The sequence below is a fragment of the Cephus cinctus genome, unplaced genomic scaffold (genome assembly GCF_000341935.2).
Source record: "Cephus cinctus unplaced genomic scaffold, Ccin1 Ccin1_scaffold1847, whole genome shotgun sequence".
In the NCBI taxonomy this organism is placed as follows: domain Eukaryota; kingdom Metazoa; phylum Arthropoda; class Insecta; order Hymenoptera; family Cephidae; genus Cephus; species Cephus cinctus.
Genome location: NW_014334027.1, coordinates 409,884 through 426,571, shown reverse-complemented (window position 1 = coordinate 426,571; position 16,688 = coordinate 409,884). Strand labels below are relative to the sequence as shown.

The following is a 16,688-nucleotide window of genomic DNA, read 5'->3' as shown; positions in this document are numbered from 1 at the left end:
TAAGTAACACATTTTCTCTTGACAGTTGAGTATTGTAAAAGCCTTGACAAGTATTGCAACATTCTTATTGAATTGAATCAAGGAAACATTCAATTGAATAATATAGGTGACGTATAAAATTATAAACACAATTAATAATAGAACAGTTTATCAAAATTAATAAGGGTTATCCAAATATTCTTCATTTTTTTTCTTTTTTAATTGATTTGTGTTTACACCAATTTGAATCATCCCATATAAGCAGCCACATTCCTCACCGTAATGGATAACTTCTAAAAAATGAAATTAAAATTTCAAAATTATTACCTCAAAAAGCAATTCATAGGTGGTGCCAGCGGCGTCACAAGTCTAAATTCAATTATTCATTTGCGTCATGTCCAATAAAAATAGAGTCACACGATTCTTCAGAAATATATAACTTTTACAAAATGGTTTAATTAATCTCTTTGCGGACATCTCAATGTTAAGAGTGTCGGGACACAAACCAATTGAATTGTTTGAGCAAAGGATAAAATATTACCGCGACAATCGATCTTTCTTTAATTCCAGAAGGTGCGAGAGAGAAAGATATATAATTGGAGGCATTCTGGGTATTTTAAATGTACCACGTGACCGGTTTAAGGTCCATAATTGCCGGTGCTGCCACCATCAGTTGTATGTCGCATATCGGCAACACGGACAGCCGGAGTGGCACTTGTGCAGCAACACACCCAATGTTTGTGTTTTCGAATTTCTCGTGATAGCAGTGAACACAGTTGATTCGGATCAGAATGTAGTAACATCGTGAGTGGCTTATATATGTATCATGTGGACGACAACGAAGACTACCAAGTACGGCGTCGGTGAGTAGGAATAATTATTAGAATTCATCGGCGACAAGCCTCTCGAAGGAACTGTCAAAATGTTCCCTTTGGTTTACTCAGATTTTCTCGTCACCTTTTATATCTGCATCGTTCATTGGAACAGCGGTATGCATTCGGCAGAATAGATTCTCTACAGCATTTGTCGTGGTGTTATAACATATCGCGATCCTCATTCACTTGATGATTTTACCAGACAACCCAACACTCTGTAGCAATGCTCGTTTCATCATCAGTTTACTCCGAGAGGAATTATCTTTCACGATGGAGATACGTGAAGCCCATTCATGCATTGATCGTCTACAAGTAGTTAAGGATTGGACTCTATATGGTGAGATAGCTTCAAGCTGAATTGCAATTAGCTGCTCGCTAATCCATTCTGTATAACAACCAGCTGATGACTGTCATGATGGGATTTGAATTTTTCCTTGAATTCTCCTTCTCTTAATTTATTTAACATTTCTTACGTTCTGATGAGTGGCTGGAACGAAAACTCGGTGTTACCAATTGTTTTTTTTCCAAGTTCCTGCTACAAGGTTCTTTTCAATTCGATGTTCTTTTTCACTTCTATTGTTAACTGGGAGTGCGTTTCGAAATTCAGTGTCAGTACTAGGAGCATGGTTGTGTCTCACTCAATTTCATAGGTAAACAGCGACACGATGATATTCGTGGTACTGGCAGTGAAATTCGGATCCTCTCCCGGGAACGAGGGTACAGTCTTTTTAGAATATATTTTTTTAAGTCTCAAATATGCGATTGAACATTTGTATTCATGTACTTCTATTGTCAAAGAAATGTTTACACACATTTTAACTAACGGAGTAACTCTTTTGGAGGAATTTGTTTAATTGGATCTGATTGAATATTCTTTTTAATCCCAGGGACAGATCGTACGTAGTTTATGAACTATGAGATATTTTCAAAGGAAACTTGTGTAAACGTATAACTCTCCCTCATCATTCAGTGCGCCTCTTCATTAATGAATTAACCAAAAGCTTAGAGTAAACATGGTACGTCCATTCACGAGGAACTAAACGGCAAGTAAAGAAATCTTGAGCTCCCTAATAAGAATAGTTAATGAATAAAACTTCAGTTCACGGATCAAGCTCAAAGAAGTGTATCAATTATAAAATATAAATATAATTTGAAAAGACCGCCATATAGATGGCGTCAGCTATTCACTATTATTCGGAACCTCCTCAAAACTACTGAAAAATTACTAGGTTTGTGCAGAACCCTCTAACTCTTGATGTTTATTTTCTTATTTTCATTTTACAAATACAAAAAGTGACACGTGCTCCGTTACAGAAAACCGTCAGACTTAACGATCTTGACACGAATAGAATTAGTAAGTTGAAAGTAAAAAAAAAGAGATTCACTCTCCATAATCAAGGACGCGTATTCGTAACGCTCCCGCACGCAATCACGCATTTTCAACATTTTCTACTGTTTATCGATTATGTGCCACGGGATGTGATAATTACACGTTTAACCGTGTCATGCCACAGCATTATATTTTCTCTAGAATTATTTTATTTCCTAATGGTATCTAATCGATACACTTGTCAATCTGTTTGACGAGAAAATTCTTGAAAATTAGACTTGAATATGCCGTCGCTAGATTTTCAGATATTTGTAGATTTATATAAATTTAAGTTGCAGTTACTTGCAATTATTACTATTATTATACGGGATATACGACGTTTTACACTCATTAGGAAAAGGATGAAAAATGTAAAAAATATTTTGCTTCTGATAAATTGTTATGTCTGAGTCGTATTTAATGGTTCCCCGTGCGAGGGGATTCTTTCTCTACGTCCTCTTGTCAAGTTTCGGGTTCGCTCATCCTAACCGTCGCACTCGCTGCGGACGACGCGTGGGGAACGAGAATTGACGCGTCGCTTTACTCAACGGGGAGGACCAATGCGTATCCTAACTCTGGTTTGGTCAGGAACACGATTCTACGCGAACGTCGCAATACGCATTTATTTTGTACGACTGGCTACTATTTCGAGAGCAGAAACTGTGCGACGCTCGGGGTTTGCGAACTCAGCTGTGTATTTATTGGACGAATCGGTTTATGTTTCACTTTTCCCTCTCTCTCTTGCACTTTACAGCAGATGCGAAAGTGTATATACATATACCAGACATTTAAAGGAGAGGGACAAGCATGGCTGTAGTTGCGTATAAATAAAATCGTGGTTGGTTTTAAAAAAGGGAAAAGGTTAAGATAATTGTATAAATTTTACGCAATTTATTCATTGGCGTCAATTGCAAAGAACTCGTGAACTTCTGTATGACAGAATTATTAGTGGAAAAATTCAGTACGATTTTCACGAAAAATATAATCGATCACAGTTCATTTGAATGGAATATCTCAGAATAGAGGGGTTTCGGTCACATATGAAAACATACTGAAAATAACGATGATACCGATCTGTCAGAGGTCGCTTATTGGAAAGGGATACGTTACACGTCAAGTTTCTTTTTCCAGTATACATTGAGCCACTGTAGACTCTACGTGCTCCATTTTCAATCCCCGCCAGGAACAGGGCAAGGAGCGATTGGCACGTCGCCAAACCGATAACCGTAACCGATTTCGAAAAGTTTAAGCTTATCGCCGGTTTAAGTGCTAAGAAAGGTCAGGAGTGCCGCATCGCTTAGCAAAGAATTTCAGTATTGTATTTATATATTACTATCGACAATACCGAAATAATTCGTCAGACTTCACGAACGCTACTTGAACTTATTTGTAATCGAGCAAATACCAGTCAGCAGTCAGCATATGTATATATACTTGAAGTCTCGTCTTCAGGACTCCTTACGATAAGCTGTATTTTACTACGTAACTGCAGTAGGCATTTTGAACGTTGTGTGTACCTTTTAATCAGTAACGCAGTCCACGTCAAGAATGCTCTTATTTCAGGACACGCTCACCGTGTCGGAGATCGATAAGGAACCTTGTACCGAGGCATAACATTTGCGACGATTTCGGGTAGCTTTGTTTACGTCTAGTTGGCTCGTTCGAACCGCCTGTGCGCCCTTCTCTCCCCTCCCCCCCGCGCATTAAGACCCCGTCCGTTCAACCCACCCTTGTCAACTCCCCAACTTGATGCACGTAACGCGTAGAGAGAATAAGAGAAGTATGGCATTGCTGCTATGGAGAAAGAGGGAGAGAGTGAGAGTGAGAAAGAGTGAGGTAGAAAAGGGAAAAAGGGAAAAGGAAAAGGGAGAGTCTCTCGGCTGGGTTCCCTGACTCTCCCTTCACGAATGCTTCATACGGAAAGGGGAGTTATTGATTTAATTCCCGGGAAAAGCTAGGAAACTCGTCGGGAAGCGTTTTCGCTGTAGTAAAAGTGAGAGCATTCTCTATCGCGTGTCTGAGTAGAAATTGCCGTCGGTTATTCGACAAGAGGACTGAAACTCCGGCTTGTTAAGACGCGTGAAACGTAAGTAGGAGCCAGACAGAGAGAAATACAAAGAGGAAATACGCGAAAGAGGAAATAATGTAAATCGGAATGACGGGATTACTTGAGCTTTTCAAAGAGTCTTGGCACTTTAGTTTAACAACGTCAGCCGGAATCGATGACACTTGCGTGATATCCGATGCGTCCTTCACTCGTCGGTGGCTGCCGTATTTAAATCACCCACCTAGCACAGTCGGGTATTGTGCTGACTGACGGATTTTCACTGTGTGATAGACTTGTAGTGGGTACGTTGTTTTTAGGATGTACCAATCCTTCACTGTACACTCGTGGGACGAAGTAACGGGATGACCGAGGCTGGGAATGGGAATTAGAAGTTTGCGCGGAGAATCCTGAATCAGGCGAACCAACTGAAATTTTGTCTCTTTTGGAATTCTTGCTATTGGTAGGCAATCCGCGTACCGGGGCGGCACTCTTTCTGCTTCTCTGAGTGGCCTGAGCGGCTACCAGGCAGGATGTGGAGTAGCAAGCGAGTATCTAGCGACGAGTGTATAATGCTCATTGAGATGCATCTCGTGTCTGTCTCCTCTGGCGGAGACCGGAAACTCGTATCATACGCGCATTGTCACGCGTATCCGGTAAGCGTTCTTATCGGGTGTCTCTGTGAGCTCCTGAAAAATTGATAGCCGATATATATCCTCGTTTTTTATTTTTTTATAGACGATACATTTTTCGATAATTTTGTTTTGTGATTTTGGGTAACAGTGATTGTCTAGGAATTTTTTTGGGAATTTAACTATGTCCGGCAGACTATGCATTTTATTTCAACAGGCTTGACTTTTTCGATCAAACCCTTTTTTCGTGTGGCTATTGTGACACTTCTTTGGCACGATGTTCCTTATTGACTGACTGATGTCTAGTTCAAGCCTTATCTCCGTGTATCGTTAACCTACAAACGTATCGATAGTTGCGGCAGGTTCTGCTCCGGTCTATCCAGTGTGTTATACCAGGGTAGAGACTATTGAGAGCAAACGACAAATGTCAGCCAGTAGAAGGAGGCGGATGCATTGTTAGTAGCTTCTATAAGCGAGCAGTGTCACTGCTGACTGCTGATATATTGGCTCAAGTGATGCCATCTGTGAGGTAAAATTGGAATAAGAAAACCATTGATATAGTAGGGGGCGCAGTAGATGGAGAAATTTCTTATTTCAAATTACATCCTCCCAGTTTGTATTGACTTCTCGAATCAGGCGTATCGATGTTACTAGCTTCTCTCGCATGCACTCTATTCGATAATTAAAGTTTTATTTATTATTTAAAGTGCTAATATTGTTATTTTTCTTTCGCAGCGCTGTACAACTGGCGCGGCGACACGCGATATGGACTTCCCTTGGAGATCGGCGAGACAGTGCAGATTCTCGAAGAGTGCGCTGGTAAGGAACCGATCGGTTAACCCTGATCTCGTATGTGCAGCGATACTCGAGGATTATAAATAATTCGTGAGTCTTGTCATTGTCATATATTTTTTTTTTGTAGGCTGGTATCGTGGATTCTCAACGAAGAATCGTGCGGTCAAGGGAATTTTTCCGAGTTCCTATATACACTTGAAGAAATGTAAGATCGACAATGAAGGTCTCTTCGAGTCCGTTATACCCTTGGAAGATCCCGTGGTACGTGAAGTCACCCTGGTCCTACGGGAATGGGGTAGCATCTGGAAGAGGCTCTACATGGTGAGTTTTTAAAAGTTTCCAGATTACACCCTGGACTTTTTATATAATTATCCTAGTTTTTTTTTTTTTTTTTTTTCTTTTTATGCATCCACTTGTCCATAGCGTATCTCTTGCTTTTTGTTTATGACTATACTAAACTATTTGAAGTTTCATGTAGTTCTGGCGAGTACACGATATCCTGTAACATTGATCTTTTCTTCGAATGTAGCTGTCTCCTAGATCCATCCGCTTTATTCCCGGCTCAATGAATTCGAGCGAACGAGGCTTTTATGCCATAGAGAATTTTTTCCTTCAGCACGTCCCACTGCCAAATTCAATTTGCAAGCTTGCCTCTACAGTACGAAATGTTGCGTGTCTTTGCAGGAGAGGGAGATATACAAGTTCAACACACTGAGAAAGGTGATGCGCGAATTATTGGAATGGCGACGGCAACTTTTGGCCGGCACTCTCACGACGGATCAGACGCGCGAGCTCAAACTACGGATTATCAACAAGGTAGACTGGGGCAATCGGTAAGTCCAAGACCATAGATTCTGTTTTACGTATTTCTTTACCTACCTTTTTTTCCTACGTTTTCTATCAAATCGACAGTCAAATAGTATCTGTATAAGACAGATAAAGGACAATGGGGTGCAATGAGAGGAAAGTCCTTTTTGCATACAAGAATTCCTTTATTTAATAGCTATTTTGTTTTTTAAAACTGTCTTTAATATACGTTCGACAATTAACTTTAGGACGTTGCTCGAATTCGCAGTCTTCTTCTCACTTTGTCTGCGCTTCCCTGCAGAGTGAGCATATATCTCTTCGTTACTCGCAAAACGATCTTAGGCTAATTATGTCTTTATACTACTAAAGGCATATCAATATAGAGACAACTACTTTTTAATACCTATTTGATCTGCTTGTTTTTTTTCTCTAACTGATTACCTTACGTTATCACTCAAAACAGGACTCTAGTATATTATTTATATATATCTATGCATATATATATATATATATATATATATATTTATAATCTATTATCAGCGTCTAGGGTATTATGCAAATAGTTGCAAAGTCTTAATCTATATTGTCGGTTAATACTTGATAAGAGCAGCGTCGAAGTTTCTCGTAGGCAAAAAAAGAAGTTCAAGAACCAAAGGCATATTAAGAACGTATTGTTAATGGGTCTAACGAGTTAACCGATCCACGTGAACTGTCACGCAACAATTGAAAGGAAGGAAGGAAGTATAAGTAAAAGAAAAAAAAAAACACTCACAGAACTTCTTCTCTCCGCAGACGTTAAAACGCTTACAAGCTATATCTCAGTTGGTGCGTTTTGTCTTACAAACGATGCAACGCGAATTCAGTACCCGAATATGTCCAGGGTAATTGATTTCTTGGGCAACTGGGACCGGCTACGAGGAATAGCCTTACCAAGACACTTTGGGAATACCTTGGTCCCACATAGCGTCTCGGCTCGAACGAACGACGCCATTCCTTGTCGATCGTTGCTCTGCTATGAAAATTATCCTCTAACGAATGAATTGATGAACGATGATGATGACGACGAACGACAATGGCACATCAGATCCAGATGTCTATGAGAAGAGATCTTACGAAATGATCTGGAAGAAATATACTATGTACGATGCCAAACATTTATGAATCATGATTTGTGAATGATGGTAGAATTTTTTGATGATCTTTTCTCAGGCACTTGTACTGCATAACGTACCGATAGTCACAATGTAATTTGAGCATGTTGTCACTTCACTACAACCTCATTTTTGCGTATGACGATTGTGCTTTAAGGAGGACCGTGAAAGTACTTGTTACTCGTACGAGGGGCAGATGTCAAAATTGTATCTCTTCGGCAAGGAATCCTGGACGGAATGCGCTCTGAGCTACGGAGGACTCGCTAAATTAGAGCTTAATGGTGCTGCGATAATGTTTTTTAACAATGATTACACAAAAGTACCGGTTGAGAATGATCCATATGTATAACAGACTCCTGGACGATTCTCGCGGCCTGTGTTAATCGATTGGTAATGCGCTTAAACATTGCAAAGTCCAATCGTCGATCGAGCGTCGGAAGAGCCACTGGTGCGACATATTGGATATAGATTTATAGGAAAAGTAAATTCACCTATTAATCAATGGCGTAAATAGAGCGAGACGATTACGTGCTAATGTGCATGGACCTTTGATGATCTTCGTCGAGGAGGAGAAAGAGAAAGACTAAGCTCGTCGAGACTGTACAATCTACTACTACTATCATGCTATTTGGCACATTCCTTAGGTGTGATGATATTCCTATAAACGTTTCATCGCGGTTTTGACTCATGCTCGATCACCATTCAAATACGATCTTGTGTACTTGGTGCATCCTTGCGTAATTATTGATAAATATTTGGACGATGCACTTTCTATATATGTATATTTATATATACATGTCACTATCGACCGAATTTTTCGTATACACTAGGTGCATAGGGTGCGGAATGTCGCGAGTGATGTAATGTTAATTGATACACAATATTTCCAAGTAGCTTTTCTTTTATCGATACCGATTACTGATGGTGACGTATGGCGAGTGTTTTGTCTTTCTCAGTATTATTATTACATTGCTCCGTATGGAAGACTTTGTGCCGGTGCTTGAGAATCGGTATTCATGGTAATAAAGTCGTTCAGCGTTATCTGTCTAATTTGTAATCGATTCTATTTGCAATTTATTTTCTTCTATTCTAGGTGATAATTTACGTCAGGTTTCAGTTGACATGAGATTTTTACTACGTTTAAATAGAGCTATGCAAATTTATTAAGGGTGACTCTGTCGACTGCGCTAAATCTTTCTAGTTCTCTCTCTCTCTCTCTCTCTCTCTCTCTCTCTCTCTCTCTCTCTTTCTCTCTCCCGATTGATCTCACAGTGTTGCACGCGTTCTCGGCGTTACTTAGCTCGGTATTATCACAAAGTATTAAATTTCGGTGTCCTTGGCATACTTCTCAATCTCTGGGTAAATCGGAGACATCTCTAGGGTGCTGGGAGCCGACGGTACCGATGCCGGTGATGCTCCGCTACTAGAACCGACATGAAGTCGACGGCAGAGCTCGTCGAGAACCTCGTTGAACACCAGCATGTTCATATTTTGTCCCAACAAATGGATCAAGAGAAAGTCTCCTACCTGGAATCAAAATGATCACATACGTTTAGCATGCAGATGCTAATTGGATCCTAATTTGATAAGTGCTTGTACAAAGCAAGCATCATCTCTGTGGCCTACCTGAGTTTTTCTTATAAGAGCATTAACACCGGCTGGAGTGCCAAACTTGAAGCGCTTCTTGAGGATGGTTTCTCGTGTGCTTGGCAACAGCACCACGGCCATACTATACAGAAGTGCCAGACCAGAGAGTACGGCCAGGATGATGAACCAGAACCAGAGGAATATGTAAATCTTTTCATTGAGAATGTTCAAGGCCAGTATGCAGAGAGCGTCCAACTTCTGGATGGTACCGGACGAACCAAATTTGTGGAAGGTACACTTGGTCACGCGTGGAAAGACTTCCACCATAGGATCAGTACGTTGCTCCTGGTTCATGTTGCTGAATTTGACCACGTCGGTACCGTAGGTCAGGAAGGCTCCACCGAGGAAGGTATCAACGAAGAATATATTTCCAACCTGAAGCAGAGGGTAAAATTATATTTTCCATCCTCAGTTCAAATCATCAAGTTCACTTAAGTCGGCACAGAGCATTGCTCGACACTTACGACATTGATGAAGTTCAGCGCCTCGCAGAAGAAATAACCGGCGGCGTAGCTGTTGTGCAGATGTAACGTCTCGACGATGTACTGGACCAGCCTCTCCATCCTGGCACGTCTTTCCTGTTTGCCATCGATCAACGCGCCACGCATTCCGTCGGTGATCATCCTGATCTTTCCTTCCTCCCACTGCTTCCACATCCAGTGTGGAATGTAGAAGAGAACTCCTTGGAAGAAGAGCATGAACGGTACCCACTGGTAGTACGAATGATACCTCTTGTTTTCGACATCACCACCTAGACCAGGATGGGCTACCTGGGTACCAACTGTCTTGTGAATATTATCTGGTAGAGTGAACGTATACGTTATCCAGCAGAACGTATTTATCACGTGTGCAGGAACAGCATTGTCTGCTATGCAATTGATGGGATCGCCTGTAAAGAAAATCAAAGTAGGCTATAATTAGTTAAATCTATCGATACGAATAAGTGCATCGTCTGAACTTCCATTAATGGTGGTTTAAGTATTTAGAATTGACACTTTTTCTTTTGCAGTGTAACAAGAGTTACTCGACTGCTGATGTCGTTCGTGTAAAAGCTTTTATCCACTCCCAGTATCCTGATCGTATTCAGTCAAGAAGTTTCAAAGGATAAAAGGCACTTCTTCTTCTTTGTCAAGTTTGCAGTTTGAAATAATCAGCTGTGTCAGTGAAATATCAGAAGTTAGACTCTGCATGGAATGATAATCCTCTCGTATACAAACGCTAAATAAACTAATGCTAAATATCTTCAAGAATAATAAACCAGTTTTGCTGTATATACAAAAAGACTGGGCCGATAGATCCGAATCTCTTAGGTCAATATACAGTCAAGGAATAAGAGAAATCTTACCTATGAGATTGTTGGCCGTAACGATGATACAGCAGGCAAAGAGAATCGCAGCTGTGATTCTGTAATGAGCTCTGAAGACCATATTGTCGATAATAGCCTTGTCTATTAAATAACGAACTTTTACGAAGCCCGCTACGGCCGAGACTAAGCCGAAGACCGCCATTGTCTGTGAAAATAAAATAATAAAGAGATAAGAGGACATCATCAAAAAGAGGATATTTATGCGTTTTTAAAGGATTTGATCGACTCTTACAAGATATTACATCGAATCATTATTTAAACGCTCTTCTGGATATAAATGAAAACTGTGATTATTATCCATTCACTGGCACAAAGGGGACACAATGGACGTGTCACCGTTCAACTGCTTATCAGAGACTCCAGATAACATGACACTCCGCATGGAATCCTTTCGCTTTCTTTAAAACTTTTTTACCACTTGGTAAGAACACTCTCAGTATTTTCATACACAAGGAGTAAACCGGTATTATGGTTTTTAATCTTGATCCCCATATTCCTTTACACGTGACTTCATTCATGGGACAAAGAGAGACTTTTGTATAGGATGAATCAGGAAATACCATACATATTAACCATACGTACAGCGCGTGGACGATTCTAAGTGACAAAGTAAGTGGTCAAGAACCGTTACTATATTTGTACAGTTAAGCTAGTTGCTCATTGACGCGATTTCATCACAGTATAATTGTATATAATATTATATATATGCTGGAATGTATATATTTTAAGTAAACAAAAAACTTTGTCAGAAAGGACATAAAGCGTCGTGCAATCAGAAATGAGACAGTGGAAGAAAAATGTATCAACGTATCTTCCAAAGCGATAAGAACCGCAGCCAGTAATATCCCAGGGACGTCCCAGTTACGTCGTTGGAATTTTATTAGTTAATTAATTGAGAGACAAGTCGTGAGGCAGGCGGGACGCGTGCCGTTGCCCAAGGGGTCAATCACACACAAGTTGCTCGTTCAGTGGACATGTTCCTTGCATCGTGGCTGCATTCTGATGCCGTGACAAAGGGTTACGTGCAGCGTGATGGAGGCAAAAGAAAATGGCAGCGTACTCGCAGTCTCCCCTTGGACTTTTGAATACGTTAAAGAGACCTCTTGGCTCACAAGGGTAGACTCCTGTGTCTACGACCCCTCTTCACGTAATCCAATGTATCGTAAAAACGACGATTAAAAGACGTGCGGATACGATAAAAATTTCACAACGAGATGCAGATGAGTAATTTCGCAGTTATTCTAGATACGTAACGAGGAGCTTCAATCATACGACACGTACATATACATATGGACACGCATACTCTGTGCAGTATGAAATTTCAGCCCTGGAAACGCCGGTTGTGTTACGTGTGCAGCTGGAATTCGTTTGGACTAGTTTAATGAATCCAGGAGCAATTGGAGTCTGCCTTTTACATAACACTTGAGATTTTTCCAGTTTTTTTTTTTCATCTAGTAACATTTACACAGTTATCTATTACCGTGGCCAATAGTACTTGACTATTGGCAGCCTTGGAGCAAAGAGTCATTTATGCATTGAAACACTCCGGCCTTTTGCATAATTTTTCATTCGGTTTTTATTTCCCAATGTACAGATGCGTTACGCAAAACTTGGTTAAATGACAAGACCATGACATCCTGTCGAGAATTCCAGGATTTTGTTCGGGACTTCCTTTAGGATTAAATATTCTGAGCTTCTTGGAAAAGGTGCAATGCTTGGTTTTTTTCATCTTTCCTTCTCTCTCTCTTTCTCTGTCTCTCTTGAGTCGTGCAAAAGAGAAAATAAAAACGGAACCGTAAGATGACCGGTTATATACTCTCTATAATCGTAGATACGTAGTTGAGAAAGTACCAGTCATCGGGTTGGGTTTTATTGTAACGAGAATCCCTGTAGCCGAGGCCATCAGACAGTCCCTACTTCTACGGCACATCCACACTGTATATACTGCACTAAAACAATTCTTGGAGACTGTCTGAATTTGAGATTTTTTTTAAAGAAATTTTTTTTCTACCTCTACCAATATCTCTATTTGCCCAGGTGATGGTAAAGTATTATCGTGAGACTCGATATACAAGACGACCAAAATTCTTCCACGTGTGACACCGTACGTCAACCATGAATTGCCCGATGCTATCGCACCGCGTACCAGTGAAAGGACAATGCTTCGACTCCTCTAACAATACGTATACAGTTACTTGAAAACTGTAAGCATTTCAAAAATACTTTTAAGGATCAGCAAACGTCGAAGACTCCACGTCGAATAAGCATATATGAAGTTTTATTAAAATCTCTAGTCCTATCTTCATCGTCAGGACGCATACTACTCCCTGAGAGCGATTATAAAACCGTTTCAAGGCTGTCGCAAGACGTAAAACTCATTCCCATGTATACGACTGCTTATGATAAACTGTCGGAGATTATTCAGGACGTTGCTACGCGTACCAATGGTAGCTGCTGTATAGTGCTTGCATATAATTTTTTATACAATCAGTACCTTAGTCGAACTATAAGAATGAAATTATTGGTGCAGTGTCGTACAATTATGGTAAAAAAGGAAGAAGCAATTTTGAAATGTGATTCACGAACACAATTTGCAAGAAGGAGAGAAAGGTGACTCACACTCTCACGCCTTTAACGGGAAGCTGTAGTCATTGTTTTTTATAGTTCCGAGAAATGGACCTATGGTATGTTTGCTCTTGCCCGGGGGTCCTATACGGACCTCTAGATACAGTATACGTAGACACCTACGGCTGGGTCTAATCTAAAGAGCCATAAAAAAAAAAGGATCAGACACTGCAGTTCTCTTGGGAATATAATATTCTGGAAGACAAAAAGGAAATATGTCTGCTTCATACTATGTACTTCGCTATAGGGGATACCTGGAGAAAGGATATATTGGGAAGACCTATGAATACCCCTTTTATACCGACAAGAGTCGCGTTCGTGAATGCGTCACCCGTTATAGGGATTGCGGAAATGGGTGTAGAATATCAGCCATATTTTATGAATTATGCCGCTAGTCCAGTCTGGACTGTACGCTTTAGCGTATGTCTATATTTAATGATTTTACAGAATGTTTAACCGCAGTATCAAGATTTTGTTTCGTATTACGTCAAGTCTTATCTGCGTATAGGTTATATATTTTAGTATAAGGCTACTATTGGAGTCATACGTAAGTTTTTGTATGAATAACACATGTGGTCCGCATACGGGATATAAACAATTTTGCTACCAGTAGGTCATAGAATGCTTTGTTAATGTTACTGTACTGCTCTAGTACAAATGTCAGTGTTTATTTGTGTACACTTGGTGCACGTGTAAAAATATTATGAAATCTTTTTGCAGTGAGATATAAATAATTTTATCGCTTGAAAGCATTTGCGAGTGAGAGGAAGAAGGATTATACGAGCAAGATAGTATCTGAGAGAGATACAGAGGCTACGAGAATGTCTAGATCAACTAAATTTATTAATTATTCTTAAATGGTCTCTGTGGCTCTCGCCTCCTTGTATCAGTAACCATGTTGATAGTACAGCTTGCTGTGCACAAGAATTCCGCTGCCAGTAGTACCAACTTGTTGATTAGATATTTTATTGCCAATATATCACGTTAATTGTTAATCAGGGTATTTCTTTTTTCGGTTAGCGGGGTTCAAAAGTGCCTTAAGAAAATTACGGCCCTGCTAAGCTTTCCCACGTGTTAGACGTTTTTCCTTGAATACCACGCTAGGGCATTTTGCTCTTAAGGGTTGGAGTACTGTAATGACAAAAAGTTTTGGCTCCGTACGCTTTCTCCGGTATTAAAACCAGTCTAGAGGAGTATATTTTCTCAATAGATTGTACGGACGACCAAAATCAACAAATTGTCTTTACTGGCCGTTGGTCGCGTGAGTCTCTTTCAGATGCAGTATGAAAAAGAACATTTTTGTTTTCAATTTTTTTTAAGGTTGTATCACTCACTTCTGGAACAGGAATTCGAGTAATTGAACTTTTGACATTTCAATTCAGCATTTAGGCGGATGCACAATGGCAGAGCGTAGTACTCGTAAATAGCTGCATTGCTGATTCTAGTATTCTCCATTGGCACAAAAGCGATCGAGCGAAACCAGCATCGGAATAACGGATCGAATGGTTAGACTAACCGCAGTTGGTCACTAGCAACTGGCGATTACGATACTCGCTGCCTCAAGCATTTTAGTCTTGTAAAAAGTGCACTTCACGACCTGTTGCTCTTTTATCGAAACTGATGAGTTGGACTCGTTATCCACCTTAATTAAAATTGATCATTCTGGCTTAATATAAAATAATACAACTGTGTACACGTACGCTAACATTTGGCCGGAAGGTTTTCCGATATTTAACAGTAAGTCCCATCCGGGATTTATCCTTGTTAAATATTCAGTCGAGCGAGATTTACCATAATTATCAATGTCGTTGACCGACTGAGAACATTTTTGTATTGTCTGTCAATAATAGAAAATTTGTTTGGAGATTGAATTTTATTATTCGAATAATAACAATAATCTTGCGGTTTGGTGATTAATTCTCGTAGGATATTTGTGGTACTCGTCGACTGTGTACTCTAAATTATATTGAATTTATTGAAATAGTCTTTGGAATACATTGAAAGTAAATAATTATTGTCGTGTAGTGAATTGGTTTTACTATGAAAAATATTCGCCAATCGAACAAGCGAAATATCGAGACATGCTTCCTGATTGGCTAATGAGAAGCGTCGTCACGGCGTTCTCAAAATCTGCTCCGTGAGGGCAGTGCGTCCGAATGCTGTGCAAATTGTTACGAAAAGTGACTGGTGTATATTTCAAATTTCGTAAAAAACCGTCTCACCTATTATCTTCGTAAACCAACGTCTCCGTAAATTGTGCACGCACCGAGGTCGTCAAAAACTGGCGTAAACTATACAATCGCGCACGACTTCACGTCGTTGAGCCGTATTGAAAAGGACGCGTACCGCGTCAACGGGGCCCGGAGAGCGACTGACTTGACTCGGGGTTCCGGGCCCCTCCACTGCCATATTGTTCCCTAAAGTGGGGGACACCAGGTGTACAGTCTCCAGCTAAAATCCAGGTTCTGCAAATAATTGAATACAATATTCGCAAGGGCCCTGAAGTTTGTCGGTTTTACTGATTTCTAACCTCACTTTCCTACATGTTCCAAATAAATCCTAACGGTTCAACTACCATTCTATTATATTGAGTTTATCATGAGATAGTTAACCCTTGATAACTTAATTGCAGTTCTAGCTACAACATAATTAACCAGATATTATATCCGCAACAAATTTATATATTTAGCTTATTGCCAACAGCCTGTATTATTTGAAATTCCCGTTACAGCCCAATTCCTATATAGAATAAAATGCTTCGCATCAAACCCATGAGTAAGTCCTGTTGACATTTATACTCAGTCTCAAATTACTGTATGATCTATTTGACAGTTAAAACTATGTGAGTCACGACAACGCCCTAATCATCATATCGTGTATCCCATGAACCGCAGCAGCATCTCTTCAGGCTACAGCAAGATGCATCTCCGCGAGCCAAGGTTTTCAGTTTGGTGAATACATGGTAACCATGCCGAGAACCTGTTTCCTACCAAGGCATGCTTTCAGCTCTTTAAAGCTGTTCTTCCTAGAGACTCGTTTCAGGCCCTGGTCATCTCTGGGCCCTTGGCAATTCGTACACGACTCGTTTGGCTCCATTCCTAAGGGCATAATGGTACAGGGCTAAGAAATGCTTCGTCCCGGCAAAGAATTTTCTGCCGACTATCGGTACCACGAGGAAGACACAGGACTGGCAATATCGGTCCCTTCTTCGTTGGCTTTCTTCAGGCTATAAAACACCGTCTGGCCCAGTCTCCCTCCTTTCTCAAGCTGCCTCCCAGGGCCGCATAAACCCCACGGCTAAAGAGAGGGCTATAGTTCCGAGCTACCGGCCGGGGCCTTGTTCATCTGACTGGAAAAAAAAAAAAAAAAAAAAAAAAAAAAAAAAAAAAAAAAAAAAA

The 16,688-nt window shown here is 40.3% G+C and overlaps 2 protein-coding genes and 1 long non-coding RNA gene across 4 annotated transcripts in view; 2 read left to right on the top strand and 1 right to left on the bottom strand.

The window, feature by feature from the left end:
• Positions 1–540: 540 nt before the first annotated feature.
• The window catches only part of LOC107273810 (dedicator of cytokinesis protein 3), a 27,543-nt gene continuing 11,395 nt past the window's right edge, over positions 541–16,688 (top strand). Inside the window, exons 1-4 of one of the 2 annotated variants that reach the window (XM_015752337.2) lie at positions 541–842; positions 5,635–5,718; positions 5,822–6,015; positions 6,379–6,527. In XM_015752337.2, coding sequence (XP_015607823.1) covers positions 806–842; positions 5,635–5,718; positions 5,822–6,015; positions 6,379–6,527 — 464 coding nt within the window. In that variant the 5' untranslated portion in view covers positions 541–805. The remainder of the gene's footprint in view (positions 843–5,634; positions 5,719–5,821; positions 6,016–6,378; positions 6,528–16,688) is intronic. The other variant, XM_015752338.2, reaches the window with a different exon arrangement.
• On the bottom strand, positions 6,929–15,667 carry LOC107273821 (innexin inx3). Its single transcript, XM_015752363.2, has 5 exons — positions 15,513–15,667; positions 10,645–10,810; positions 9,764–10,188; positions 9,279–9,674; positions 6,929–9,179 (listed from the first exon to the last, which is right to left on the bottom strand). Exons 2-5 carry the CDS (start codon positions 10,805–10,807, stop codon positions 8,973–8,975), a joined length of 1,191 nt encoding a protein of 396 aa, XP_015607849.1. The 5' UTR covers positions 10,808–10,810; positions 15,513–15,667; the 3' UTR covers positions 6,929–8,972.
• LOC112495270 lies at positions 15,619–16,650 on the top strand. The gene is made up of 3 exons (XR_003061651.1): positions 15,619–15,752; positions 16,123–16,252; positions 16,333–16,650. It is a non-coding gene; the product is annotated as an uncharacterized LOC112495270 (long non-coding RNA).